This window comes from Carcharodon carcharias (assembly GCF_017639515.1).
Source record: "Carcharodon carcharias isolate sCarCar2 chromosome 36 unlocalized genomic scaffold, sCarCar2.pri SUPER_36_unloc_3, whole genome shotgun sequence".
NCBI classification, from domain to species: Eukaryota; Metazoa; Chordata; class Chondrichthyes; order Lamniformes; family Lamnidae; genus Carcharodon; species Carcharodon carcharias.
Window position 1 is genome coordinate 899,154 of NW_024470748.1, and position 27,942 is coordinate 927,095.

General features: G+C 50.2%; 1 protein-coding gene across 1 annotated transcript in view; it reads left to right on the forward strand.

Moving 5' to 3' along the window:
* Positions 1-27,942, forward strand: part of LOC121274450 (DC-STAMP domain-containing protein 2-like) — a 186,321-nt gene that overhangs the window by 113,426 nt on the left and 44,953 nt on the right. Inside the window, exons 9-10 of the mRNA XM_041181786.1 lie at positions 13,315-13,482; positions 21,842-21,942. Of these exons, the coding sequence (XP_041037720.1) occupies positions 13,315-13,482; positions 21,842-21,942 (269 nt within the window). The remainder of the gene's footprint in view (positions 1-13,314; positions 13,483-21,841; positions 21,943-27,942) is intronic.

Sequence of the window (27,942 nt, forward strand, 5' to 3'; positions counted from 1 at the left end):
AGCAGTTAGAGTCGGGGAGAGGCAAATAGAGTCCGGGGTGAGGCAGAGTGATTCAGGAGAGATTTAGATATAATCCGGGGAGAGGCAGCTAGAGTCTGGAGAGAGGCAGATAGCGTCAGGTGAGGGGCAGATAGAGTCGGGTGAGAGGCAAAGAGTTTCAGGAGAGAGGCGGATAGAGTTGGGGGAGAGGCAGATAGAGCCCGGGGAGAGACAGATAGAGTAAGGCGAGAGGCAGATGGGCTCAGGAGAGATGCAGAGAGAGTCCGGGGTGAGGCAGATAGAGTCGGGCGAGAGGCAGATAGTGTCAGGAGAGTTGCAGATATAGCCTATGAGAGGCATTGAGTCAGGAGAGAGGCAGATAGAGTCAGGAGGGAGGCAGATAGAGTCGGGAGGGAGGCAGATAGAGTCGGGAGGGAGGCAGATAGAGTCGGGAGGGAGGCAGATAGAGTCGGGAGGGAGGCAGATAGAGTCGGGAGGGAGGCAGATAGAGTCGGGAGGGAGGCAGATAGAGTCGGGAGGGAGGCAGATAGAGTCGGGAGGGAGGCAGATAGACTGTGGGAAGAGGAGGATAGAGTCAGCAGAGAGGCAGGTAGAGTTGGGGGCAGAGGCAGATTGAGTCAGGAGAGAGGCAGATATATTCAGGGGAGAGGCAGATAGATTCGGGAGCGAGGCGGATAGAGTCGGGGGAGAGACAGATAGAATCAGGGGAGAGGCAGATAAAGTCATGGGAGAGACAGATATACTCAGGAGGGAGGCAGATAAAGTCAGTAGAGAGGCAGATAGAGACAGGAAGAGGCAGATAGAGTAAGGGGAGAGGCAGAGAGAGGCAGAGAGAGGCAGGGGAGAGACAGTTATAGTCAATGGAGAGGCAGATAGAGTTGGCGGAGAGGCCGGTACATTCAGGGTAGAGGCAGATAACGCCAGGTGAGGGGCAGATAGAGTCGGTGGAGAGGCAGATATTGTCAGGCAAGAGGCAGATAGAGTCAGGAGAGAGGCAGAGAGAGTCGGAAGAGAGGCAGATACTGTCAGAAGAGAGGCAGATGGAGTCTGGCGAGAGGAAGATATAGTCAGCGGAGAGGCAGATAGAATTGGGGGGGAGAGGCTGATTGAGTCAACAGAGAGGCAGATATATTGAGGAGAGAGGCACATAGAGTCGGGGGAGAGGCACATAGAGTCGGGGGAGAGACAGACGGAGTCAGGGGAGAGGCAGATAAAGTTAGCGGAGAGACAGATAGACTCAGGAGGGAGGAAGATAAAGTCGGGAGAGAGGCAGATAGAGTCGGGGAGAGGATGATAGTGTCAGCCTGTTAGCAGGTGGAGTCGTTGGAGAGGCAGATAGAGTCAGGGGACAAGCAGATAGAGTCGTGAGAGTGTCAGATGGAGTCTGCGGAGAGGCAGGTAGAGTAATGAGGGAGGCATACAGAGTCAGAAGTGAGGCAGATAGAGTCGGCGGAGAAGCAAATAGAGTCGGGGAGAGGCAGCTAGAGTCGAGAGAGAAGCAGATATAGTCGAGTGAGAGACAGTAATGTCAGGGGAGAGGGCGATGCTGTCAGGAGATTGTCAGACAGAGTCTGGGGAGAGGCAGATAGAGTCAGGGGAGAGTAATTGAGAGTCGGGTGAGAGTCAGATAGAGTCAAGAGAGAGGCAGATATAGTCAGTGGAAGGAAGATAGTGTCAGGGAAGAGGCAGATAGAGTCAGACGAGGTGCAGATAGAGTAGGGGAAAGGCAGATAGAGTCGGGGGAGAAGCAGATAGTGTCGGTGGCGAGACAGATAGAGTATGGAGAGAGGCAGATAGAGTCAGGGGAGAGGCAGATAGAGTTAGGGGAGAGGGAGATCTAGACCTGTGAGAGGAAGATAGGGTCTGAGGACAGTCTGATAGAGTCAGAGTAGAGGCAGTTATAGTCCGAGGAGAGGCAGTTAGAGTCAGGAGAGATGCAGATAGAGTCCCGGTAGAGGCAGATAGCGTGATGGGCGTGGCAGATAGAGTCAGGGGAGAGGCAGAGAGAGTTGGGGGAGAGGCAGAGAGATTCAGGTAGAGGCAGAGAGCGTCAGTGGAGGGGCAGATGTAGTCGAGGGTGAGGCAGATATAGTCAGGGAAGAGGCAGATAGAGTCAGGAGTGCAGCAGATAGAATCGGGAGAGAGGCAGATAGAGTCTGTGGAAGGGAAGATAGAGTCAGTGGAGAGGCAGATAGATTTGGGGGGAGAGGCAGCTAGAGTCAGGGGAGAGACAGATAGACTCGGGAGGGAGGGAGATATAGTCGGGAGAGAGGCAGATAGGTTCTGGGAGAGGAAGATAGTGTCAGGGGAGAGGCAGAGAGAGTCATGGAGAGGCAGGTAGATTCAGTTTAGAGGCAGAAAGCGTCATGAGAGTGGCAGAGAGAGTCAGGGGTGAGGAATTTAGAGTCCGGAGAGAGGCAGTTAGAGTCCCGGGAGATGCATATAGCATCATGGGCGTGGCAGATAGATTCGGGGAGAGGCAGATGGAGTCGGGTTAGAGGCAGATAGATTCAGGTTAGAGGCAGATAGATTCAGGTTAGAGGCAGAGAACATCAGTGGAGGGGCAGATAGAGTCGGGGGAGAGGAAGATAGAGTCAGGAGTGAGGCAGATAGAGTCTTGGGAGAGGCAGATTGAGTCAGGAAAGATGCAGATATATTCAGGAGAGATGCGGATAGCCAAATAGATTCTGGGGAGAGACAGAGAGAATCGGGGAGAGGCAGAAAAAGTCAGGGGAGAAACAGATAGACCCAGGAGGGAGGGAGATAAAGTCAGTAGAGAGACAGTAAAAGTCGGGGAGAGGCAGATAGGTTCACGGGAGGGGCAGAGTGTGTCGGGGAGAGGTAGCTAAAGTCCAGGGAGAGGCAGGTAGTGTCCGGAGAGAGGCTGATAGATTCAGGGGAGAGGCAGATAGAGTCAGGAGAGAGGCTGGTAGAGTTGGGGGAGATGCAGGTAGATTCAATTTTGGCCAATAGCGTCAGGGGAGGGGCAGATAGAGTCGGATGTGAGGCAGATATAGTCAGTGGAAGGCAGATAGTGTCAGGGAAGAGGCAGATAGAGTCAGACAAGGTGCAGATAGAGTTAAGGGAAATGCAGATAGAGTCGGGGGAGAAGCAGATAGAGTCAGGGGAGAGGCAGATGGTGTCAGGTGAGAGGCAGATAGAGGCCAGGGAGATGCAGATAGAGTTAGGGGAGAGGCAGATCTACTCCAGGGAGAGGCAGTTAGAGTCAGGGGGGATGCAGATGGAGTCCCGGTAGAGGCAGATGGCGTGATGGGCGTGGCAGATAGAGTCAGGGGAGAGGCAGAGTGAGTCGGGAGAGAGGCAGATAGTGTCGGTGGTGAGGCAGATAGAGTAAGGGGAGAGGCAGCTAGAGTCGGGGGGAGGAGGCAGATATATTCAGGGTAGAGGCAGAGAGCGTTAGGGGAGGGGCAGATAGAGCCAGGAGAGAAGCAGATTGAGTCAGAGGAGAGGCAGATAGAGTCAGGAGTGACAGAGAGAGAGTCGGGCGAGAAGCAGATAGGGACAGGAGAGAGGCAGATTGAGCCAGGATTGTGGCAGATAGAGTCGGGCGAGAGGCAGATAAGGACAGAAGAGAGGCAGATAGAGTCGGGAGAGAGGCAGATACTTTCTGGGGAGAGGAAGATAGAGTCAGCAGAGAGGCAGATAGTGTTGGGGGGAGAGGCAGATTGCGTCAGGAGAGAGGCAGATATATTCAGGAAAGATGTGGATTGAGTCGGGAGAGAGGAATATAGAGTCGGGGGAGAGACAGATAGAATCAAGGGGGAGGCAGAAAAAGTCAGAGGAGAGACACAAACAATCAGGAGGGAGTGAGACAAAGTCGGGAGGGAGGCAGTTAGAGCGGGGAGAGGCAGATAGATTCAGGGGAGATGCAGATTGATTCAAGAGAGAGGTAGATATAATCCGGGGAGAGGGAGCTAGAGTCCGGAGAGAGGCAGATAGCGTCAGGTGAGGGGCAGATAGAGTCGGGTGAGAGGCAGAGAGATTCAGGAGAGAGGCGGATAGAGTCAGGAGAGAAGCAGATAGAGTCGGGGGAGTGTCGGATAGAGCCCGGAGATAGACAGATAGAGTAAGGTGAGAGGCAGATGGACTCGGAAGAGATGCAGATGGAGTCCGGGGAGAGGAATATAGTGTCAGGATAGAGGTAGAGAGTGTCATGGAGAGGCAGGTAGATTCAGTTTAGAGGAAGATAGCGTCATGGGCGTGGCAGATAGAATCAGGGGAGAGGCAGATAGATTCTGGGGAGAGGCAGATAGAGTCTGGGGTGAGGCAGATAGAGACAGGGGAGGGCCAGCTAGAGTCAGGGGAGGGGAGATAGAGTAAGTGGAGAGTTAGATATAGTTCGGGGAAAGGCAGATAGAGTACGGGGAGAGGCAGACATAATCGGGGGAGAGGCAGATAGAGTCAATGGATAGGCAGATAATGTCACGGGAGAGACAGAAAGAGTCTTGAAAGCTGCAGATAGAGTCAGGGGAGAGACAGATACAGTCAGGGGAGGGGAGATTAAATCAAGGGAGAGCTAGATAGAATCTGGGTAGAGGCAGATAGCGCAAGGGGAGAGGCAGATTGTGTCAGGGGAGAAGCAGATTGAGTCAGGGGAGGGGCAGATAGAGTCCCGGGAGTGGCAGATAATTTCGGGTGAGGGGCAGATATAGTCGGGATATAGGCAGATAATGTCCGGGGAGATGCAGATAGATTAGTGTGAAAGGCAAATAGAGTCAGTAATGAAGCAGATAGAGTTAGGAGAGAGGCAGAGAGAATGTGGGCTGAGGAAGATAGAATCAGGAGATAGGCAGATGGAATCGGGAGAGATGCAGATAGAGTCTGGGGAGAGGAAGATAGAGTCAGGTGAGAGGAACATAGAGTAAGGGGAAAGGCAGATAGAGCCGCAGAGAGGCAGATAGATTTATGGGAGAGGCAGATAGGTTCAGGAGGGAGGCAGGTAGAGTCGGGAAAGAGACACATAGAGTGGGAGGATAGGCAGATATAGTCAGGGGAGAGGCGGATAGAGTCCGGCGAGAGGCAGATAGAGTCAGGTGAGAGGCACAGAGAGTCGGGGGAGAGGAAGATAGAGGCCGGGGAGATGCAGATAGAGTCAGGTGAATGGCAGATAGAGTTGGGGGAAAGGCAAATAGAGTCACTAGAGAAGCAGATAGAGTTAAGAGATAGGCAGATGCACTCGGGAGAGAGGCAGATAGAGTCTTGGTTTTGGAAGTTAGAGACTGCAGAAAGTCAGATAGATTCGGGGGATAGGCAGATAGAGTCAGGGGAGGAGAGATTGAGTCCGGGGAGAGGCAGATACAGTCAGGGTAGAAGCAGATATAGTCACGAAAGAGGCAGATAGAGTCATGGGAGAGGCAGATAGTGTCGGCCGAGAACCAGATAGACTCAAGGGAGGGGCAGAGAGAGTCGGGAGAGAGGAAGGTAGTGTCGTGGGAGTGGCATATAGTGTCAGTGTTGAGGCAGATAGAGTCAGGGGCGAGGTTGATAGAGTCCGTTGAGAGATAGATAGAGTCCGGAGAGAGACAGATAGAATCGGGGAGAGGCAGATAAAGTCAGGGCTGAGGCAGACAGAGTCAGGGGAGAGGCAGATAAAGTCAGGTGAGAGGCAGATTTATTCATCGGAGAGGCAGATAGAGCCAGGGGCGAGGCAGTTTGAGTCAGGAGAGAGGCAGATTGAGTCAGAGGAGAGGCAGATTGAGTCAGAGGAGAGGCAGATTGAGTCAGAGGAGAGGCAGATTGAGTCAGAGGAGAGGCAGATATTGTCCCAGGAGAGGCAAATTAAGTCAGCGGAGAGGCAGATAGACTCAGGGGCGAGGCAGATAGACTCAGGGGCGAGGCAGATAGACTCAGGGGCGAGGCAGATAGACTCAGGGGCGAGGCAGATAGACTCAGGGGCGAGGCAGATAGACTCAGGGGCGAGGCAGATAGACTCAGGGGCGAGGCAGATAGACTCAGGGGCGAGGCAGATAGACTCAGGGGCGAGGCAGATAGACTCAGGGGCGAGGCAGATAGACTCAGGGGCGGGGCAGATAGACTCAGGGGCGAGGCAGATAGACTCAGGGGCGAGGCAGATAGACTCAGGGGCGAGGCAGATAGACTCAGGGGCGAGGCAGATAGACTCAGGGGCGAGGCAGATAGACTCAGGGGCGAGGCAGATAGACTCAGGGGCGAGGCAGATAGACTCAGGGGCGAGGCAGATAGACTCAGGGGCGAGGCAGATAGACTCAGGGGCGAGGCAGATAGACTCAGGGGCGAGGCAGATAGACTCAGGGGCGAGGCAGATAGACTCAGGGGCGAGGCAGATAGACTCAGGGGCGAGGCAGATAGACTCAGGGGCGAGGCAGATAGACTCGGGGCGAGGCGTTGGGTCAAGGGATAGGCAGATAGTGTCAGGGGAGAGACAAAAATAGTCTGGAAAGCTGCAGATAGAGTCAGGGGAGAGGCAGTTAGATTCAGGGGAGAGGCAGATAGATTCAGGAGAGAAGCGGATAGAGTCGGGAGAGAAGCGGATAGAGTCGGGTGAGAGGAAGATAGGGTCAGGAGAGATGCAGATAGAGTCAGGGGAGAGATAGATTGACTCAGGAGAGCGGCAGATAGAGAGGGGTGAGAGGAAAATACTGTCGGCAAACTGCAGATAGAGTCAGTGGACAGACAGAGAGAGTCGGGAGAGAGGCAGATAGAGTCGGAGGAGAGGCACAATGAGTCGAGGCAGAGGTTGATTGAGTCAGGGGAGGGGCAGAATGAGTCAGAGTAGAGGCAGATATTGTCCCAGTAGAGGCAAATTAAGTCAGCAGAGAGGCAGATAGACTCAGGGGCGAGGCAAATAGAGTCAGGAGAGAGGCGATAGAGTCAAGGGATAGGCAGGCAGATCAGGGGAGAGACAAAAAGAGTCTGGAAAGCTGCAGATAGAGTCTGGGGAGAGACAGATAGATTCAGGGGAGAGACAGGTAGATTCAGGACTGAGGCAGATTCAGTCAGGAGAGAGGCAGAAATATTCAGGAGAGAAGCGGATAGAGTCGGGGGAGAGGCAGAAAGAGTCAGGGCAGACTTTGATTGAGTCAGGGGAGGGGCTCTTAGAGTCAAGGGACAGGGAGGTATTATCTGGGTAGAGGCAGAACTTGCAAGGGGAGAGGCAGATAGAGTCAGGGGAGATGCAGATAGAGACAGGGGCGAGGCAGATAGCGTCAGGAGGGAGGCAGATAGTCAGGGTAGCAGCAGATAGAGTCGCGAAAGAGGCAGATAGATTCAGGGGAGAGGCAGATAGAGTCGAGAGAGAGGCAGACAGATTCGGGAGCTAGGCAGATAGATTCGGGGGAAAGGCATATAAAGTCAGGAGAGAGGCAGATAGAGTCGGGAGAGAGACAGATAGAGTGAGAGGATGGGCAGATAGTGTCAGGGGAGAGGAGGAGAGAATCCAGGGGAGACAGATAGAGTCGGGTTAGAAGCAGATATAGTCAGGGGAGAGGCAGATAGAGTCAGGGGAGAGGCAGATGGAGTCTGGGGAGAGGCAGATGGAGTCTGGGGAGAGGCAGATGGAGTCTGGGGAGAGGCACAGAAAATCGGGGGAGAGGAAGATAGACAACGGGGAGATACAGATAAAGTCAGGAGATAGGCAGATAGAGTCGAGGGAAAGGCAAATAAAGTCGGTAGAGAAGCAGATAGAGTTAATAGATTGGCAGATAGACTCGGGAGAGAGGCAGGTAGAGTCTGGGGAGAGGAAGATAGAGACTGTGGAGAGGCAGATAGATTCGGGGGATAGGCAGATAAAGTGATGGGAGAGTGAAATATAGTCAGGGTAGAGGCTGATAGGGCCTGGGGAGGGGCAGTTAGAGTCGGGAGAGAAGTAGATAGAGTCATGGGAGAGGCTGTTAGAGTCGGGTTAGAGCCAGATTAAGTTAGGATAGAGGCAGATATTCAGGAGAGAGGCAGACAGAGTCGGGAGAGAGGCAGATAGATTCTGGGGAGAGGCAGATATAGTCGGGGGTGAGGCAGATAGAGACAGGGGAGGGCCAGCTAGAGTCAGGGGAGGGGAGTTAGAGTAAGTGGAGAGTCAGATATAGTTCGGGGAAAGGCAGATGGAGTACGGGGAGAGGCAGACATAATCGGGGGAGAGGCAGATAGAGTCAAGGGATAGGCAGATAGTGTCACAGGAGAGACAGAAAGAACCATGAAAGCTGCAGATAGAGTCAGGGGAGAGGCAGATAGAGCCGCCGAGAGGCAGATAGATTCGTGGGAGAGGCAGATAGGTTCAGGAGGGAGGCAGGTAAAGTCGGGAGAGACATACATAGATTTGGAGGATGGGCAGATAGAGTCGGGGGAGAAGCAGATATAGTCAGGGGAGAGACAGATAAAGTCCGGTGAGAGGCAGATAGAGTCAGGTGAGAGGCACAGAGAATCGGGGGAGAGGAAGATAGAGGCTGGGGAGATGCAGATCGAGTCAGAGAGTGGCAGATAGAGTTGGGGGAAAGGCAAATAGAGTCACTAGAGAAGCAGATAGAGTTAAGAGATAGGCAGATACACTCAGGAGAGAGGCAGATAGAGTCTGGGTTTTGGAAGTTAGAGACTGCAGAGAGTCAGATAGATTCGAGGGATAGGCAGATAGGGTCAGGGGTGGGGAGATTGAGTCAATGGAGAGCTACATAGAATCCGGGTAGAGGCAGATAGCGCAAGGGGAGAGGCAGATTGTGTCAGGGGAGAGGCAGATACAGTCAGGGTAGAGGCAGATATAGTCACAAAAGAGGCAGATAGAGTCAGGGGAGAGGCAGATAGATTCGGGAGAGAGCCAGATGGAGTCGGGAGAGAGGCAGATAGCTTCGGGGGTGAGGCAGATAGAGGTTGGAATGAGGCAAATAGAGTCGGGAGAGAGACACATAGAGTCAGCGGACAGGCAGATAGTTTCCGGGGAGAGGCAGGTAGAGTCCGCTGAGAGGCACAGAGAGTCGGGGGAAAGGCAGATAGAGACCGGGGAGATGCAGTTAGAGTCAGGAGAGAGGCAGATAGAGTCAGGAAATAGGCAATTAGAGACTGGGGAGAGGAAGATAAAATCAAGAGATAGGCAGATAGAGTCAGGAGCGAGTCAGATTTAGTCTGGGTTGAGGAACATAGAGTCTGCTGTGAGGCAGATAGAGTCAGGGGAGAGGCAGAGAGAGCCAGGAGAGCGTCGGATAGAGACGGGTGAGAGGCAGATAGAGTCAGGAGAGAGGCAGATAGATTCTGGGGAGAGGCAGATAGAGTCGGGGCAGTGGCAGATAGAGTCTGGTGATGGGCAGATAGTGTCAGGGGCGGGTAATATAGACTCGGTGAAGAGGCAGCTAGAGTCTGGACAAAGGCATTAGAATCAGGCGAGAGGCAGGTAGAGTCAGGGGAGAGTCAGATAGAGTCGGGCGAGAGGTAGATAGACTCAAGGGAGAGGCAGAGAGAGTTGGGAGAGAGGAAGATAGTGTCGGGGGAGAGGCATATATTGTCAGGGTTGAGGCATATAGAGTCAGGGGTGAGGCAGGCAGATAGAGTCCAGTGAAAGGCAGATAAAGTCAGTGGAGAGGCCGAGAGATTCAGGTGAGAGGCAGATAGACGCAGGGGAGAGGCAGAAAGAGTCAGGGGCGAGGTTCATAGAGTCCGTTCAGAGGCAGATAGAGTCCGGAGAGAGACAGATAGAATCAGGGGAGAGGCAGACAGAGTCAGGGGAGAGGCAGACAGAGTCAGGGGAGAGGCAGACAGAGTCAGGGGAGAGGCAGACAGAGTCAGGGGAGAGGCAGACAGAGTCAGGGGAGAGGCAGACAGAGTCAGGGGAGAGGCAGATAGAGTCAGCTGAGAGGCAGATAGAGTCAGGGGTGAGGCAGTTTGAGTCAGGAGAGAGGGAGATTGAGTCAGAGGAGAGGCAGATATTGTCCCAGGAGAGGGAAATTAAGTCAGCAGAGAGGCAGATTATCTCAGGGGCGAGGCAGAGAGATTCAGGAGAGAGGCGATAGAGTTAAGGGATAGACAGATAGTGTCAGGGGAGAGACAAAAATAGCCTGGAAAGCTGCAGATAGAGTCAGGGGAGAGACTGATAGATTCAGGAGAGAAGCAGATAGAGTCTGGAGAGAGGCAGATAGAGTCGGAGGAGAGACAGATAGACTCAGGGGAGAGAGAAATTGACTCAGGAGAGCAGCTGATAGAGAGGAGAGAGAGGCAGATACAGTCGGCAAACGGCAGATAGAGCCAGGGGATAGACAGAGAGAGTCGGGATAGAGGCAGATAGAGTCGGGGGAGAGGCAGATAGAGTCGGGGGAGAGGCAGATAGAGTCGGGGGAGAGGCAGATAGAGTCGGGGGAGAGGCAGATAGAGTCGGGGGAGAGGCAGATAGAGTCGGGGGAGAGGCAGAAGGAGTCAGGGCAGACGTTGATTGAGTCAGGGCAGTGGAAGATAGAGTCAAGGGAGAGGCAGATAGTATCCGGCTAGAGGCAGATAGCGCAAGAGGAGAGGCAGATAGAGTCAGGGGCGAGGCAGATAGGGTCAGGAGAGAGGCAGATAGTCAGGGGAGAGGAATATACTGTCTGGGTAGAGGCAGATAGAGTCATGAAAGAGGCAGATAGATTCAGGGGAGAGGCAGATAGAGTCAGGGGAGAGGCAGATAGAGTCAGGGGAGAGGCAGATAGAGTCAGGGGAGAGGCAGATAGAGTCAGGGGAGAGGCAGATAGAATCACAGAGAGGCAGATAGATTTGTGGGAGAGGCAGATAGGTTCAGGAGGGAGGCAGGTAGAGTCGGGAGAGAGACACATAGAGTGAGAGGAGAGGCAGATAGAGTCAGGGGAGAGGCAGATAGAGTCCGCGGAGAGGCAGATAGAGTCCGCGGAGAGGCAGATAGAGTCCGCGGAGAGGCAGATAGAGTCGGGGGAGAAGCAGATATAGTCAGGGGAGAGGCAGATAGAGTCAGGAGAGAGGAACAGAGAGTCGGGGGAGAGGAAGCTAGAGGCCGAGGAGATGCAGATAGAGTCAGGAGAGTGGCAAATAGAGTTGGGGGAAAGACATATAAAGTCAGTAGAGAAGCAGATAGAGTTAAGAGATAGGCAGATACACTCGGGAGAGAGGCAGATAGAGTGTCGGTTTTGGAAGTTAGAGACTGCGGAGAGGCAGATAGATTCGGGGGATAGGCAGATGTAGTCAGGGGAGAGGCAAATAGAATCAGGGTAGAGGCAGATAGCGCCGAGGGAGGGGCAGATAGAGTCGGCAGAGAGGCAGATAGGTCGAGTGAGAAGCAGATAGATTCAGGAGAGAGGCAGATAGAGTCGGGGTGAGGCAGATAGGATCAGGGGAGGCGAGTTAGAGTAAGTGGAGAGGCAGATATAGTTCGGGGAGAGGCATTCATAATCGGGGAGAGGCAGATAGAGTCAGCGGAGAGGCAGATAGCGTCGGGTGAGAGGCAGATAGCGTCGGTGAGAGGCAGATAGAGTCGGTGAGAGGCAGATAGAGTCGGTGAGAGGCAGATAGAGTCGGTGAGAGGCAGATAGAGTCGGTGAGAGGCAGATAGAGTCGGTGAGAGGCAGATAGAGTCGGTGAGAGGCAGATAGAGTCGGTGAGAGGCAGATAGAGTCGGTGAGAGGCAGATAGGTTCAGGGGAAAGGTAGATAGGGTCTCAAAAGAGGCAGATCGAGGCAGGTGAGAGGCAGATAGATTCAGGCGAGAGGCAGCTACTGTCAGGGGCGGGGCATATGGAGTCAACGGAGAGGCAGATACAGTCCGGGGAGAGGCAGATTGAGTGCGGGGAGAGGAAGTTAGTATCAGGGGTGAGGCAGATAGGGTCAGGGGAAAGGAAGATAGAATCAGGGGAGAGGCAGATAAAGTCGGGAGAGAAGACGGTATTGTCGGGGGAGAGGCATATAGAGTAAGGAGAGAGGCAGAAAGCGTCAGGGGAAAGGCAGATAGTGTCAGGGGAGAGGCAGTTAGAGTCTGAGGAGAGGCCGAGAGATTCAGGTCAGAGGCAGGTAGAGTTAGGAGAGAGGCAGAGGGAGTCAGGGGCGAAGTTGATAGAGTCCATTGAGAGGCAGTTAGAGTCTGGAGAGAGACAGATAGAATCAGGGGAGGGGCAGATAGCGTCAGGGCTGAAGCAGATAGAGTCAGGTGACAGGCAGATAGAGTCAGGAGAGAGGCTGATAGTGTCCTGGGAGAGGCAGATTGAGTCAGCGGAGAGGCAGATAGAATCAGGGTGGAGGCATATCGAGTCAGGAGAGAGGCAGATAGAGTCTGGTGATTGGCAGATAGAATAAGGGGAGAGATAAATAGAGTCGGGAGAGAGGCAGATAATGTCCGGGGAGAAGCAGATAGAGTAAGGAGAGAGGCAGGTAGAGTCAGGGGAGAGGCAGATAGAGTCAGGGGAGAGGCAGATAGAGTCCGGGGAGAAGCAGATAAATTTGGGTGAGAGGCAGATAGAGTCAGGAGAGAGGCGGATAGATTCAGTGGAGCGGCAGACAGAGTCGGGGGAGACGCAGATAAAGTAAGGAGAGAGGCAGGTAGAGTCAGGGGAGAGGCAGAGTGAATCTGGGGTGAGACAGAAAGCGTCCGGCAAGAGGCAGATAGACTCGAGGGAGAGGCAGATAGAGTCGGGTGAGACTTCTGTGCTGTCTAAATACCCTCACGACCTATTCTGGCCCCCAGGACAGAAATTGCTCCATCCTAGTGTTCACCACGCCCCGTGTTCCTCGACTCCATTCTTATCCCTATAATCTCCTCTAGCCTCTGCACCCCTCCCTATCTCTGTAACCTCCTCCAGCCTCTACACCCCTCCCTAACTCTGTAACCTGCTCCAGCCCCTACGTCCTCCCTATCTCTGTAAACTCCTCCTGTCTCTAATCCCCTCTCTATCTCTGTAATCTCCTCCGGCTTCTACACCCTCCCTATCTCTGTAACCTTCTCCAGCCCCTACAAACCTACAAGATCTCTGCACTCCTCCAATTCCAGCCTCTCGAGCATCCACCGACTCCCATCGCTCCACCATTGGCGGATGTGCCTTCAGCTGCTTGGGGCCCTGAGCTCTGGAATTCCCTCCCTAAACCTCTCTGCTCCCCCCACTCCCTCACTCTATCCTCCTTTAATATGCTGCATTAAAACCCATCACTGACCAAGCTTTTGTTCACCTGTGCATAATATCTCCCTGTGTGTCTCAGGATCAGGTTTTGTTTGATAACTCTCCTGTGAAGCACCTTGGAATGTTTCCCTCCATGACAAGGCGCTATATAAATGTAAGTGGGTGGCCTAGCTCCAACTCTGAGCAGCCTGACAACAATAATTCCAATCTCTCCATTATATCGCCCTCAGCTCCAGTGATATTAGGAGTCTCTATCAACGGAACTGGATATGCCTCGGATATTTACCGGAACATGGTGGCATCGTTTGATGTGGTGCAAAGTGGAAACATTACTGTTGTGTCCAGGAGCTGTGCCATAATCCCATCAGTCCCAAACTACAAAATCTACACACTAATTGGTGAGGATACTACATCAAGGAGTGTCAATGTAGAACATTAGAAAACTGACACTTACTCTCTCTGTTTGATACATACTGACCCTCTCTGTGTAATATACACTGACCCACTCTGTATAATATATACTGACCCTCTCTGTGTAGTACAAACTGAAACTTTCTCTATAATATATACTGACCCTCTCTGTATAATATATACTGACCCTCTCTGTGTAGTATAAATTGAAACTTTCTCTATAATATATACTGACCCTCTCTTTATAATATATACTGACCCACTCTGTGTAATATACACTGATCCACTCTTTATAATATATTCTGACCCCCTCTTTATAAAATATACTGACCCGCTCTTGTGTAATATACACTGACCATCTCTGTATAATATAGACTGACCCTCTATGCATAATATATATTGACCCTCTTTGTGCTATATATACTGATCTTCCCTGTTTAATATATACTCATCACACGTAATTTATACTGACCCTCACTGTGTAATATACACTGATCTTCTCTGTGTAATATATACTGACCATCTCTGTATAATACATACTGATCCTCTTCTGTGTAATATATAGTGACCATCTCTGTGTAATATACAGAGCCCCTCCAGTGTAACATATACTAATTCTTTAATGTAATATATACTGATTGTCTCTGTGTAATATACACAGCTCCAAAGGTGTAATATATTCTGATCCTTTGGGAATATATAATGCCTCATCCTGTGCAATATATGCTGATTTTCTCTGTATATAATATATACTGTCCCACCCTGCGTAATCTATACTGATCTACTCTGTATAATATACACTGACCCTCTCTGTGTAATATATACTGACCTTTTCTGTGTAATATACAATGATCCTCACTGTGCAATATATACTGACTATCTGTGTAACATATATTGACCCTCTCTGTGCATTATGTACTGACTCTCTCTGTGTAATAAACGTTGATTCTCTCTGTGAAATATATACTGACCCTCACTGTGTAAGATACATGGATCCTTTCTGTACAATATATACTGACCATCTGTGTAACATATAATGACTCTCTCTGTGTAATATACATTGCCCCCGTGTGTAATATATGCTGACCCTCTCTGTGTAATATATACTGACCCTCTCTGTGTAATACATAATGATACTGTCTGTATTATATACTGACCCTCTACGTATAATATATAATGCCTCTCTCTGTAAAATATGTACTGATTCTCTCTGTATGATATATATCAATTCTGCCTGTATAATACATACTGACCCGCTCTGGGTAATATACACTGATTCCCTCTGTGAAATGTTTACTGATCCTTTTTGTATAATATACACTAACCCTCTCCAAGTGATATATTCTGATCCTCTCTGTATAATGCATACTGACTTTATCTGTGTAATATATACTGACCATCCCTGTGTAATATATATTGCTTCTCTCGGTGTAATATATACTGAATATCTCTGTGTAATATAATATAGTGTAATACTGACCCTGTCAGCGTAAAATACATTGGCCCTCTCTGTGTAATATTATTGGCCCTCTCATTGTAATATATACTTACTATCTTTCATGATATATACTATACTCTCTGTGTATTATATACTGTCCCTATCTGTGTAACATACCTTGACGTTCTCTGTTTAATACATACTGTCCATCTCTGTATAATATATACTGATCTTCTCTGTGTAATGCCTACTGACCTTCTTTGTATAATATATACTCACCTTCTCTGTGCAATACATACTCACCCTCTGTGTAATATATACTGATCATCTCTGAATATATATTGAAAATCTCTGTATAATATATACTGACCCTCTCTGTAAATTATATACTGACCAGCTCTGTATAATACATATGCGCCTTCTCTGTATAATACATACTTAACCTCTCTGTATAATAAATATTGACCGTCTCCATGTAAAATATACTGAGCCTCTCTGTATAATATATACTGACTCTCTCTGTGTAATACATACTCATTCTTCTCTGTATAATATACACTGACCCTCTCTGTATAATACATACTGACCATCTCTGTATAATATATAATGATCTGCTCTGTATAACATATACTCAACTTCTCTGTGTAATAGGTACTGACCCTCTCTGCATAATATATACTGATGCTCTCTGTAAAAAATGCATTGACCCTCTCTGTGTAATACATACTCATCTTCATTGTGTAATACATACTGACCCCCACTGTATAATATATACTGAACCTTTCTGTATAATATATACAGATCTTCTCTGTGTAATACACACTCACCTTCTCTGTGTAATATATACTGACCATCTCTGCTTAATATATATTAACATTATCTGTATAATATATACTGACCTGCTCTGTGTAATACATACTGAGCTGCTCTGTATAATATATACTGGACATCACTGTGCAATATATACTGACCACCTCTGTATAATGTATACTGACACTCTCTGTATAATGTATACTGACACTCTCTGTATAATGTATACTGACACTCTCTGTATAATGTATACTGACACTCTCTGTATAATGTATACTGACACTCTCTGTATAATGTATACTGACCTGCTCTATATAATACATATTCACCTTCTCTGTATAATTTATACTTACCCTCTCTGTACATTATATACTGACCTGCTCTGTATAACACATATGCACCTTCTGTGTGTAATACATATTTAGCCTCTCTGTATAATACATACTGACCCTCTCTCTGTAAAATATACACTGACCTTCTCTGTATAATATATATTGACCCTCTCTGTATAATATATACGTACCTGCTCTGTATAATATATACTCACCTCCTCTGCATAATATATACTGACCCTTGCATTATAATATATACTGACATGTTCTGTATACTATATACTCACCTTCCTGTGTAATATATACAGGCCCTCTCTGTATAATATATACTGACCCTCACTGTGTAACATATACCGTTCTGCTCTGTGTAATACATACTGACCTGCTCTATATAATATATACTGGCCCTCTCCGTGTAATATATACTGACTCTATTTGTGTAATATATACTGTTTCTCTCTGTGTAATATATACTGGACATCTCTGCGTTATTTAATATTGTGTAATGCTGACCTTGTCAGTGTAAGATACACTGGCCCTCTCTGTGTAATATTAATGGCCCTCTCTATGTAATATATAATGATACTCGCTGTGTATTATATACAGTCTCTATCTGTGTAACATACCTTGACCCTCTCTGTGTAATACATAATTACCTTCTCTGTGTAATATACGCTGACCCTCTCTGTATAATATATACTAAGATGCTCTGTATACTATATACTCAGCTTCTCTGTATAATATACACTGACCTTCTCTGTGTAGCATATACTGACCATCTCTGTATAATATATACTGACCTGTTCTGTATACTATATATTCACCTTCTCTGTGTAATATATACTGGCCCTCTCTGTACAATATATACTGACCTCTTTATAATATATACTGATGCACCCTGTGCAATATATACTGACCTGCTCTGTGTAATGCATACTGACCTGCTCTGTATAATATATACTGCCCCTCTCTGTGTAATATATACTGATTCTCTATGTGTATATATACTGAACATCTTTGTGTTATTTCATTTGTGTAATACTGACTTTGTCAGTGTAAAATACACTGGCCCTCTGTTTAATTTAATGACCCTCTGTGCGTAATATATACTGATCATGATTGTGTAATATATACTGATTCTCTCTGTCTATTATATACTGTCCCTATCTGTGTAACATATCTAGACCTTCGGTGTGTAATACACAGTGAGCTTCTCCGTGTCATATATTCTGACCGTCTGTGTATAATATATATTGACCATCTCTGTATAATATATACTGACCATCTCTGTATAGAAATATTGACCCTCTCTGTGCAATATACACTGACCGTCTCTGTATAATATATACGGACCAACTCTGAATCATATATATTGACCCCCTCTATTTATTATATACTGACCTTCTCTGTGTAATACACACTCACCTTCTCTGTGTAACATATAATGACCATCTCTGTATAATATATCCTGAACTTCTCTGTATAATATATACTCACCCTCTAAGTAGAACATATACTGACATTCTCTGTGTAATACACACTCACCTTCTCTGTGTAATATATAATGACCATCTCTGTATTATATATACTGACCATCTCTGTATATTACATACTGGCCCTCTCTATATAATATATACTGACCCTCTCTATATAATATATACTGACCCTCTCTGTGTAATATATACTGATCTTCTCTGTGTAATACATAATGACCTGCTCTGTATAATATATACTGGCCCTCTCCGTGTAATATATACTGACTCTCTGTGTAATATATACTGATTCTCTATGTGTATATATAATGAAAATCTTTGTGTTATTTCATTTGTGTAATACTGACTTTGTCAGTGTAAAATACACTGGCCCTCTGTTTAATTTAATGGCCCTCTGTGCGTAATATATACTGATCATGATTGTGTAATATATACTGATACTCTCTGTCTATTATATACTGTCCCTATCTGTGTAACATATCTAGACCTTCGGTGTGTAATACACAGTGAGCTTCTCCGTGTCATATATTCTGACCGTCTGTGTATAATATATATTGACCATCTCTGTATAATATATACTGACCATCTTTGTATGTAAATACTGACACTCTGTGTAATATACACTGACAGTTTCTATATAATATATACAGACCATCACTGAATCATATATACTGAACCCCTCTATTTATTATATACTGACCTTCTCTGTGTAATACACACTCACCTTCTCTGTGTAACATATGATGACCATGTCTGTATCATATATACTGACCATCTCTGTATAATATATACTGACCTTCTCTGTATAATATATACTCACCCTCTTAGTATAACATATACTGACATTCTCTGTGTAATACACACTCACCTTCTCTGTGTAATATATAATGACCATCTCTGTATTATTTATACTGACCATCTCTGTATGTTAAATACTGGCCCTCTCTATATAATATATACTAACCCTCTCTGTGTAATATATACTGATCTTCTCTGTGTGATACATAATGACCTGCTCTGTATAATATATACTGGTCCTCTCCGTGTAATATATACTGACTCTATCTGTGTAATATATACCGGACATCTTTGAATTATTTAATATTGTGTAATACTGACCTTGTCAGTCTAAAATACATTGGCCCTCTCTGTGAAATATTAATGGTCCTCTGTGCGTAATATATACTGAACATCATTGTGTAATATATACTGATACTCTGTGTATTATATGCAGTCCCTGTCTGGGTAACATACCTTGACACTCTCTGTATAATTCATGCTGACCTTCTCTGTGTAATATATACTGAGCCTCTCTGTATAATATATACTGGCCATTTCTGTGTAATACATACTGACCCTCCCTGTGTAATAAATAATTACCTTCTCTGTGTAATATACGCTGACCCTCTCTGTATAATATATACTAACATGCTCTGTATACTATATACACAGCTTCAGTGTCTAATATATACTGAGTCTCTCTGTATAATATAAACTGACCTTCTCTGTGTAGCATATACTGACCATCTCTGTATAATATATACTGACGTGCTCTGAATAATATATACTGACACTCTCAGTATAATATATACTGACCTGTTCTGTATACTATATACTCACCTTCTCTGTGTAATATATACTGGCCCTCTCGGTATAATATATACTGACCCTCTCTGTGTAATATATACTGAGCTTCTCTGTGTAATACATACTGACCTGCTCTGTATAATATATACTGGCCCTCTCTGCGTAATATATACTGACTCTCTCTGTGCAATATAACCTGACTCTCTATGTGTAATATACACTGAACATCTTTGTGATATTTAATATTGTGTAATACTGACTTTGTCAGTGTAAAATACACTGGCCCTCTATGTTTAATTTAATGGCCCTCTATGTGTAATAAATACTGACCATGATTGTGTAATATATACTGATACTCTCTGTCTATTATATACTGTCCCTATCTGTGTTACATATCTTGACCTTCGGTGTGTAATACACACTGAGCTCCTCTGTGTAATATATACGGACAGTCTGTGTATAGTATATACTGACAATCTCTGTATAATGTATACTGACCATCTGTGTATAATATATAATGACCATCTCTCTATATAAATACAGACCGTCTCTGTGTAATATACACTGACCCTCTCTGTACAATATATATGGACCATCTCTGTGTAATATATACTGACCTTCTCTGTGTAATACACACTCACCATCTCTCTGTAATATATGCTGACAATCTATGTATAATATATACTGACACACACTGTGTAATATATACTAACCCGCTCTGCGTAATATACACTGACCCTCTCTGTATAATATATACTAACCTACTCTGTTTAATACATACTGACCTTCTCTGTGTAATATATACTGACAATCTCTGTATAATATATACTGACCATCCCTGTATAATATATACTGACCCTCTCTGTATAATATATACTGACCCTCTCTGTATAATATATACTGACCCTCTCTGTATAATATATACTGACCCTCTCTGTATAATATATACTGACCCTCTCTGTATAATACATAATGACCTGCTCTGTGTAATATGTACTGATTCTCTGTGTAATATGTACTGATTCTCTCTGTGTAATATGTACTGATTCTCTCTGTGTAATATGTACTGATTCTCTCTGTGTAATATGTACTGATTCTCTCTGTGTAATATGTACTGATTCTCTGTGTAATATGTACTGATTCTCTCTGTGTAATATGTACTGATTCTCTCTGTGTAATATGTACTGATTCTCTCTGTGTAATATGTACTGATTCTCTCTGTGTAATATGTACTGATTCTCTGTGTAATATATACTGCTTCTCTGTGTAATATATACTGCTTCTCTCTGTATAATATATACTAACATGTTCTCCATACTATATACTCACCTTCTCCGTGTAATATACCGACCCTCCCAGTATAATATGCACTGACCTCCTCTATGTAATACATAATGACCTGTTCTGTGTAATATATACTGACCTTCACTGTATATTATATGCTGGACCTCCCTGTGTAATATATACTGACTTGACTTGTTTAATATATAATGACTCTCTCAGTACAATATATATTGACCTGTTCTGTGTAATACATAATAGGCTTCTCCGTGTAATACATACTGACCCTCTCTTTGTAATATATACTGACTCTCTCTGTATAATATATACGGACCACCTCTATGTAATAGATACTGACCTTCCCTCTGTAATACATACTGACCTTCTCTGTGTAATACATATTCATCTTCTCTGTGTAACATATACTGACCATCTCTGTTTAATATATACTTATCATCTCTGTATAACATATACTGACCCTCTCTCTATAATATATACTGACCTGCTCTGTATAAAGCATATTCACCTTCTGTGTAATATATACTGATCCTCTCTGTATAATATATACTGACCTGCTCCGTATAATACATATTCAACTTCTCTGTGTAATACATGCTGACTCTCTCTGTGTAATATATACTGACCCTCTCTTTGTAAAATATATTTACCCTCTCTGTATAATATACACTGACCCCCTCTCTATAATATATACTCATCTTTTTAATACATACTGACCTGCTCTGTATAATATATACTGACCTGCTCTGTGTAATATATACTGACCTGCTCTGTGTAATATATACTGACCTGCTCTGTGTAATATATACTGACCTGCTCTGTGTAGTATATACTGACCCTCACCCTATAATATATATTCATCTGCTCTGTGTAAACATACTGACACACTCACTATAAGGTAGACTGACCTGCTCTGTGTAATACATACTGAACATTTCTGTATAATATATAGTGACCTTCTCTGTATAATATATAGTGACCCTCTCTGTGTAATATACACTGAGCCTCTCTGTATAATATACACTGACTTTCTTGTATGATGCACGCAGAATAATAATTGCCTGCCTAAGATGTCTGTGGAACCCTGGGTGTATATAATAAATGGAGCGTCAACTGAATGAGTAATATTTGTTTTAGTAATTGGGACACTGACAATCATATTCAGCGTAACACACAGGACACTGGCTGTATGTAATATCCATTTTAGATCCATGCCTGCTTTGATCATTGATCTGGGATTGCAATGCTTCACATGGTGCAAACAGACTCACAGAGCTCGGACAGGCGGCCAGGGGGCTGGTGGTGGGTATAGTGCACATGGTGTGACTTTTATAACTCCCAGAGGCTCATCAAATGAATTAGTCCCTGTGTTTCAATCCCTCCGCAGGTGTTTTATACGGAATGACATTCTTCATCGTCATATTCGGCTGTTACATATCCAGACTTCGAAGATATGTCTGCTCCGTCTACTATCCTTCCAGGGAGCAGGTGAGTGAGATTCAGCTGAACTCCAACACGAGCTGAGTTTTCCCTGTGATGTCCACATGCGGGGAACTATCGGTCACCAAAGCGCTCTCCTCCCGGGAGCGGCCGGAGGATCCTGATCCAGCAGAGTTCAGGCTGGGACCTCGGTTTCTCACCCGCTCCTGGATTCCTTCCCAGAAATGCAGCTGCTCCTTTCTTGCCAGGCCTTCCAGCTCAGGGTGGGCGAGAATGGTGTCGGCCAGTGCGGGCCTGAGGCCTTCAGTCGAGGGCTGCGGAGTTGGAGGTAAGGAAGCCACGCCTCCTATTTAAAAGGGTGTGAGCCGTAAAGTGGGTAAGTTTAAATCTCTGGCCACTTTCGGAAGGCACGGAGAAGGTCGGTTTGTCAGGTCAGTGGGGAGTGTTCCGGAATCCAGAACTTACTCCCTCAGCACTGACCTTCCGACAGTGCAGCACTCCCTCAGTACTGACCCTACAACAGTGTGGCGCTCCCTCAGTACTGACCCTCCGACAGTGCGGCGCTCCCTCAGTACTGACCCTCCGACAGTGCGGCGCTCCCTCAGTACTGACCCTCCGACAGTGCGGCACTCCCTCAGTACTGACCCTACGACAGTGTGGCACTCCCTCGGTACTGACCCTCCAACATTACGGCGCTCCCTCGGTACTGACCCTACAACAGTGCGGCGCTCCCTCGGTACTGACACTCCGACAGTGCGGCGCTCCCTCGGTACTGACCCTCCGACAGTGCGACGCTCTCTCGGTACTGACCCTCCGACAGTGCGACGCTCCCTCGGTACTGACCCTCCGACAGTGCGACGCTCCCTCGGTACTGACCCTCCGACAGTGCGACGCTCCCTCGGTACTGACCCTCCGACAGTGCGACGCTCCCTCGGTACTGACCCTCCGACAGTGCGGCGCTCCCTCGGTACTGACCCTCCGACAGTGCGGAGCTCCCTCGGTACTGACCCTCCGACAGTGCGGCGCTCCCTCGGTACTGACCCTCCGACAGTGCGGCGCTCCCTCGGTACTGACCCTCCGACAATGCGGGACTCCCTCGGTACTGACCCTCCGACAGTGCGGGACTCCCTCGGTACTGACCCTCCGACAGTGCGGCACTCCCTCGGTACTGACCCTCCGACAGTGCGGCACTCCCTCGGTACTGACCCTCCGACAGTGCGGCACTCCCTCGGTACTGACCCTCCGACAGTGCGGCACTCCCTCGGTACTGACCCTCCGACAGTGCGGCACTCCCTCGGTACTGACCCTCCGACAGTGCGGCACTCCCTCGGTACTGACCCTCCGACAGTGCGGCACTCCCTCGGTACTGACCCTCCGACAGTGCGGCACTCCCTCGGTACTGACCCTCCGACAGTGCGGCACTCCCTCGGTACTGACCCTCCGACAGTGCGGCACTCCCTCGGTACTGACCCTCCGACAGTGCGGCACTCCCTCGGTACTGACCCTCCGACAGTGCGGCACTCCCTCGGTACTGACCCTCCGACAGTGCGGCACTCCCTCGGTACTGACCCTCCGACAGTGCGGCACTCCCTCGGTACTGACCCTCCGACAGTGCGGCACTCCCTCGGTACTGACCCTCCGACAGTGCGGCACTCCCTCGGTACTGACCCTCCGACAGTGCGGCACTCCCTCGGTACTGACCCTCCGACAGTGCGGCGCTCCCTCGGTACTGACCCACCGACAGTGCGGCTCTCCCTCACTACTGACCATCCGACAGTGCGGCGCTCCCTCGGTACTGACCCTCCGACAGTGCGGCGCTCCCTCGGTACTGACCCTCCGACAGTGCGGCGCTCCCTCGGTACTGACCCTCCGACAGTGCGGCGCTCCCTCGGTACTGACCCTCCGACAGTGCGGCGCTCCCTCGGTACTGACCCTCCGACAGTGCGGCGCTCCCTCGGTACTGACCCTCCGACAGTGCGGCACTCCCTCGGTACTGACCCTCCGACAGTGCGGCACTCCCTCGGTACTGACCCTCCGACAGTGCGGCGCTCCATCGGTACTGACCCTCCGACAGTGCGGCACTCCCTCGGTACTGACCCTCCGACAGTGCGGCGCTCCCTCGGTACTGACCCTCCGACAGTGCGGCGCTCCATCGGTACTGACCCTCCGACAGTGCGGCGCTCCCTCGGTACTGACCCTCCGACAGCGCGGCGCTCCCTCAGTACTGACCCTCCGACAGTGCGGCGCTCCCTCAGTACTGACCCTCCGACAGTGCGGCGCTCCCTCAGTACTGACCCTCCGACAGTGCGGCGCTCCCTCAGTACTGACCCTCCGACAGTGCGGCGCTCCCTCAGTACTGACCCTCCGACAGTGCGGCGCTCCCTCAGTACTGACCCTCCGACAGTGCGGCGCTCCCTCAGTACTGACCCTCCGACAGTGCGGCGCTCCCTCAGTACTGACGCTCCGACATTGCGGCGCTCCCTCAGTACTGACCCTCCGACAGTGCGGCGCTCCCTCAGTACTGACCCTCCGACAGTGCGGCGCTCGCTCAGTACTGACCCTCCGACAGTGCGGCGCTCCCTCAGTGCTGACCCTCCGACAGTGCGGCGCTCCCTCAGCGCTGACCCTCCGACAGTGCGGCGCTCCCTCAGCGCTGACCCTCCGAAATTGCGGTGCTCCCTCAGCACTGACCCTCCGACAGTGCGGCGCTCCCTCGGTACTGACCCTCCGACAGTGCGGCGCTCCCTCGGTACTGACCCACCGACAGTGCGGCTCTCCCTCACTACTGACCATCCGACAGTGCGGCGCTCCCTCAGTACTGACCCTCCGACAGTGAGGCGCTCCCTCAGTAGTGACCCTCCGACAGTGCGGCACTCCCTCAGTACTGACCCTCCGACAGTGCGGCACTCCCTCAGTACTGACCCTCCGACAGTGCGGCACTCCCTCAGTACTGACCCTCCGACAGTTCGGCACTCCCTCAGTACTGACCCTCCGACAGTGCGGCACTCCCTCAGTACTGACCCTCCGACAGTGCGGCACTCCCTCAGTACTGACCCTCCGACAGTGCGGCACTCCCTCAGTACTGACCCTCCGACAGTGCGGCACTCCCTCAGTACTGACCCTCCGACAGTGCGGCACTCCCTCAGTACTGACCCTCCGACAGTGCGGCACTCCCTCAGTACTGACCCTCCGACAGTGCGGCACTCCCTCAGTACTGACCCTCCGACAGTGCGGCACTCCCTCAGTACTGACCCTCCGACAGTGCGGCACTCCCTCAGTACTGACCCTCCGACAGTGCGGCACTCCCTCAGTACTGACCCTCCGACAGTGCGGCACTCCCTCAGTAGTGACCCTCCGACAGTGCGGCACTCCCTCAGTACTGACCCTCCGACAGTGCGGCACTCCCTCAGTACTGACCCTCCGACAGTGCGGCACTCCCTCAGTACTGACCCTCCGACAGTGCGGCACTCCCTCAGTACTGACCCTCCGACAGTGCGGCACTCCCTCAGTACTGACCCTCCGACAGTGCGGCACTCCCTCAGTACTGACCCTCCGACAGTGCGGCACTCCCTCAGTACTGACCCTCCGACAGTGCGGCACTCCCTCAGTACTGACCCTCCGACAGTGCGGCACTCCCTCAGTACTGACCCTCCGACAGTGCGGCACTCCCTCAGTACTGACCCTCCGACAGTGCGGCACTCCCTCAGTACTGACCCTCCGACAGTGCGGCGCTCCCTCAGTACTGACCCTCCGACAGTGCGGCGCTCCCTCAGTACTGACCCTCCGACAGTGCGGCGCTCCCTCAGTACTGACCCTCCGACAGTGCGGCGCTCCCTCAGTACTGACCCTCCGACAGTGCGGCGCTCCCTCAGTACTGACCCTCCGACAGTGCGGCGCTCCCTCAGTACTGACCCTCCGACAGTGCGGCGCTCCCTCAGCGCTGACCCTCCGACAGTGCGGCGCTCCCTCAGCGCTGACCCTCCGAAATTGCGGCGCTCCCTCAGTACTGACCCTCCGACAGTGCGGCACACCCTCAGTACTGACCCTCCGAAATTGCGGCGCTCCCTCAGTACTGACCCTCCGACAGTGTGGCACACCCTCAGTACTGACCCTCCGAAAGTGTGGCGCTCCCTCAGTACTGGCCCTCCGACAGTGCGGCACTCCCTCAGTACTGACCCTTCGACAGTGCGGCACTCCCTCAGCACTGACCCTCCGACAGTGCGGGACTCCCTCAGCACTGACTCTCCGACAGTGCGGCACTCCCTCAGCACTGACCCTCCGACAGTGCGGCACTCCCTCAGCACTGACCCTCCGACAGTGCGGCACTCCCTCAGCACTGACCCTCCGACAGTGCGGCACTCCCTCAGTACTGACCCTCCGACCGTGCGGCACTCCCTCAGTACTGACCCTCCGACAGTGCGGCACTCCCTCAGTACTGACCCTCCGACAGTGCGGCACTCCCTCAGTACTGACCCTCCGACAGTGCGGCACTCCCTCAGTACTGACCCTCAGACAGTGCGGCACTCCCTCAGTACTGACCCTCCGACAGTGCGGCACTCCCTCAGTACTGACCCTCCGACAGTGCGGCACTCCCTCAGTACTGACCCTCCGACAGTGCGGCACTCCCTCAGTACTGACCCTCCGACAGTGCGGCACTCCCTCAGTACTGACCCTCCGACAGTGCGGCACTCCCTCAGTACTGACCCTCCGACAGTGCGGCGCTCGCTCAGTACTGACCCTCCGACAGTGCGGCGCTCCCTCAGCGCTGACCCTCCGACAGTGCGGCGCTCCCTCAGCGCTGACCCTCCGACAGTGCGGCGCTCCCTCAGCGCTGACCCTCCGACAGTGCGGCGCTCCCTCAGCGCTGACCCTCCGACAGTGCGGCGCTCCCTCAGCGCTGACCCTCCAACAGTGCGGCGCTCCCTAAGCGCTGACCCTCCGACAGTGCGGCGCTCCCTCAGCACTCACCCTCCGACAGTGTGGCACACCCTCAGTACTGACCCTCCGACAGTGTGGCGCTCCCTCAGTAGTGGCCCTCCGACAGTGCGGCACTCCCTCAGTACTGACCCTCCGACAGTGCGGCACTCCCTCAGCACTGACCCTCCGACAGTGCGGCACTCCCTCAGCACTGACCCTCCGACAGTGCGGCACTCCCTCAGCACTGACCCTCCGACAGTGCGGCCCTCCCTCAGCACTGACCCTCCGACAGTGCGGCACTCCCTCAGCACTGACCCTCCGACAGTGCGGCACTCCCTCAGCACTGACCCTCCGACAGTGCGGCACTCCCTCAGCACTGACCCTCCGACAGTGCGGCACTCCCTCAGCACTGACCCTCCGACAGTGCGGCACTCCCTCAGCACTGACCCTCCGACAGTGCGGCACTCCCTCAGCACTGACCCTCCGACAGTGCGGCACTCCCTCAGCACTGACCCTCCGACAGTGCGGCACTCCCTCAGCACTGACCCTCCGACAGTGCGGCACTCCCTCAGCACTGACCCTCCGACATTGCGGCACTCCCTCAGCACTGACCCTCCGACAGTGCGGCACTCCCTCAGCACTGATCCTCCGACAGTGCGGCACTCCCTCAGCACTGACCCTCCGACAGTGCGGCACTCCCTCAGCACTGACCCTCCGACAGTGCGGCACTCCCTCAGCACTGACCCTCCCACAGTGCGGCACTCCCTCAGCACTGACCCTCCCACAGTGCGGCACTCCCTCAGCACTGACCCTCCCACAGTGCGGCACTCCCTCAGCACTGACCCTCCGACAGTGTGGCACTCCCTCAGTACTGACCCTCCGACAGTGCGGCACTCCCTCAGTACTGACCCTCCGACAGTGCGGCACTCCCTCATTACTGACCCTCCGACAGTGCGGCACTCCCTCAGTACTGACCCTCCGACAGTGCGGCACTCCCTCAGTACTGACCCTCCGACAGTGCGGCTCTCCCTCAGTACTGACCCTCCGACAGTGCGGCACTCCCTCAGTACTGACCCTCCGACAGTGCGGCACTCCCTCAGTACTGACCCTCCGACAGTGCGGCACTCCCTC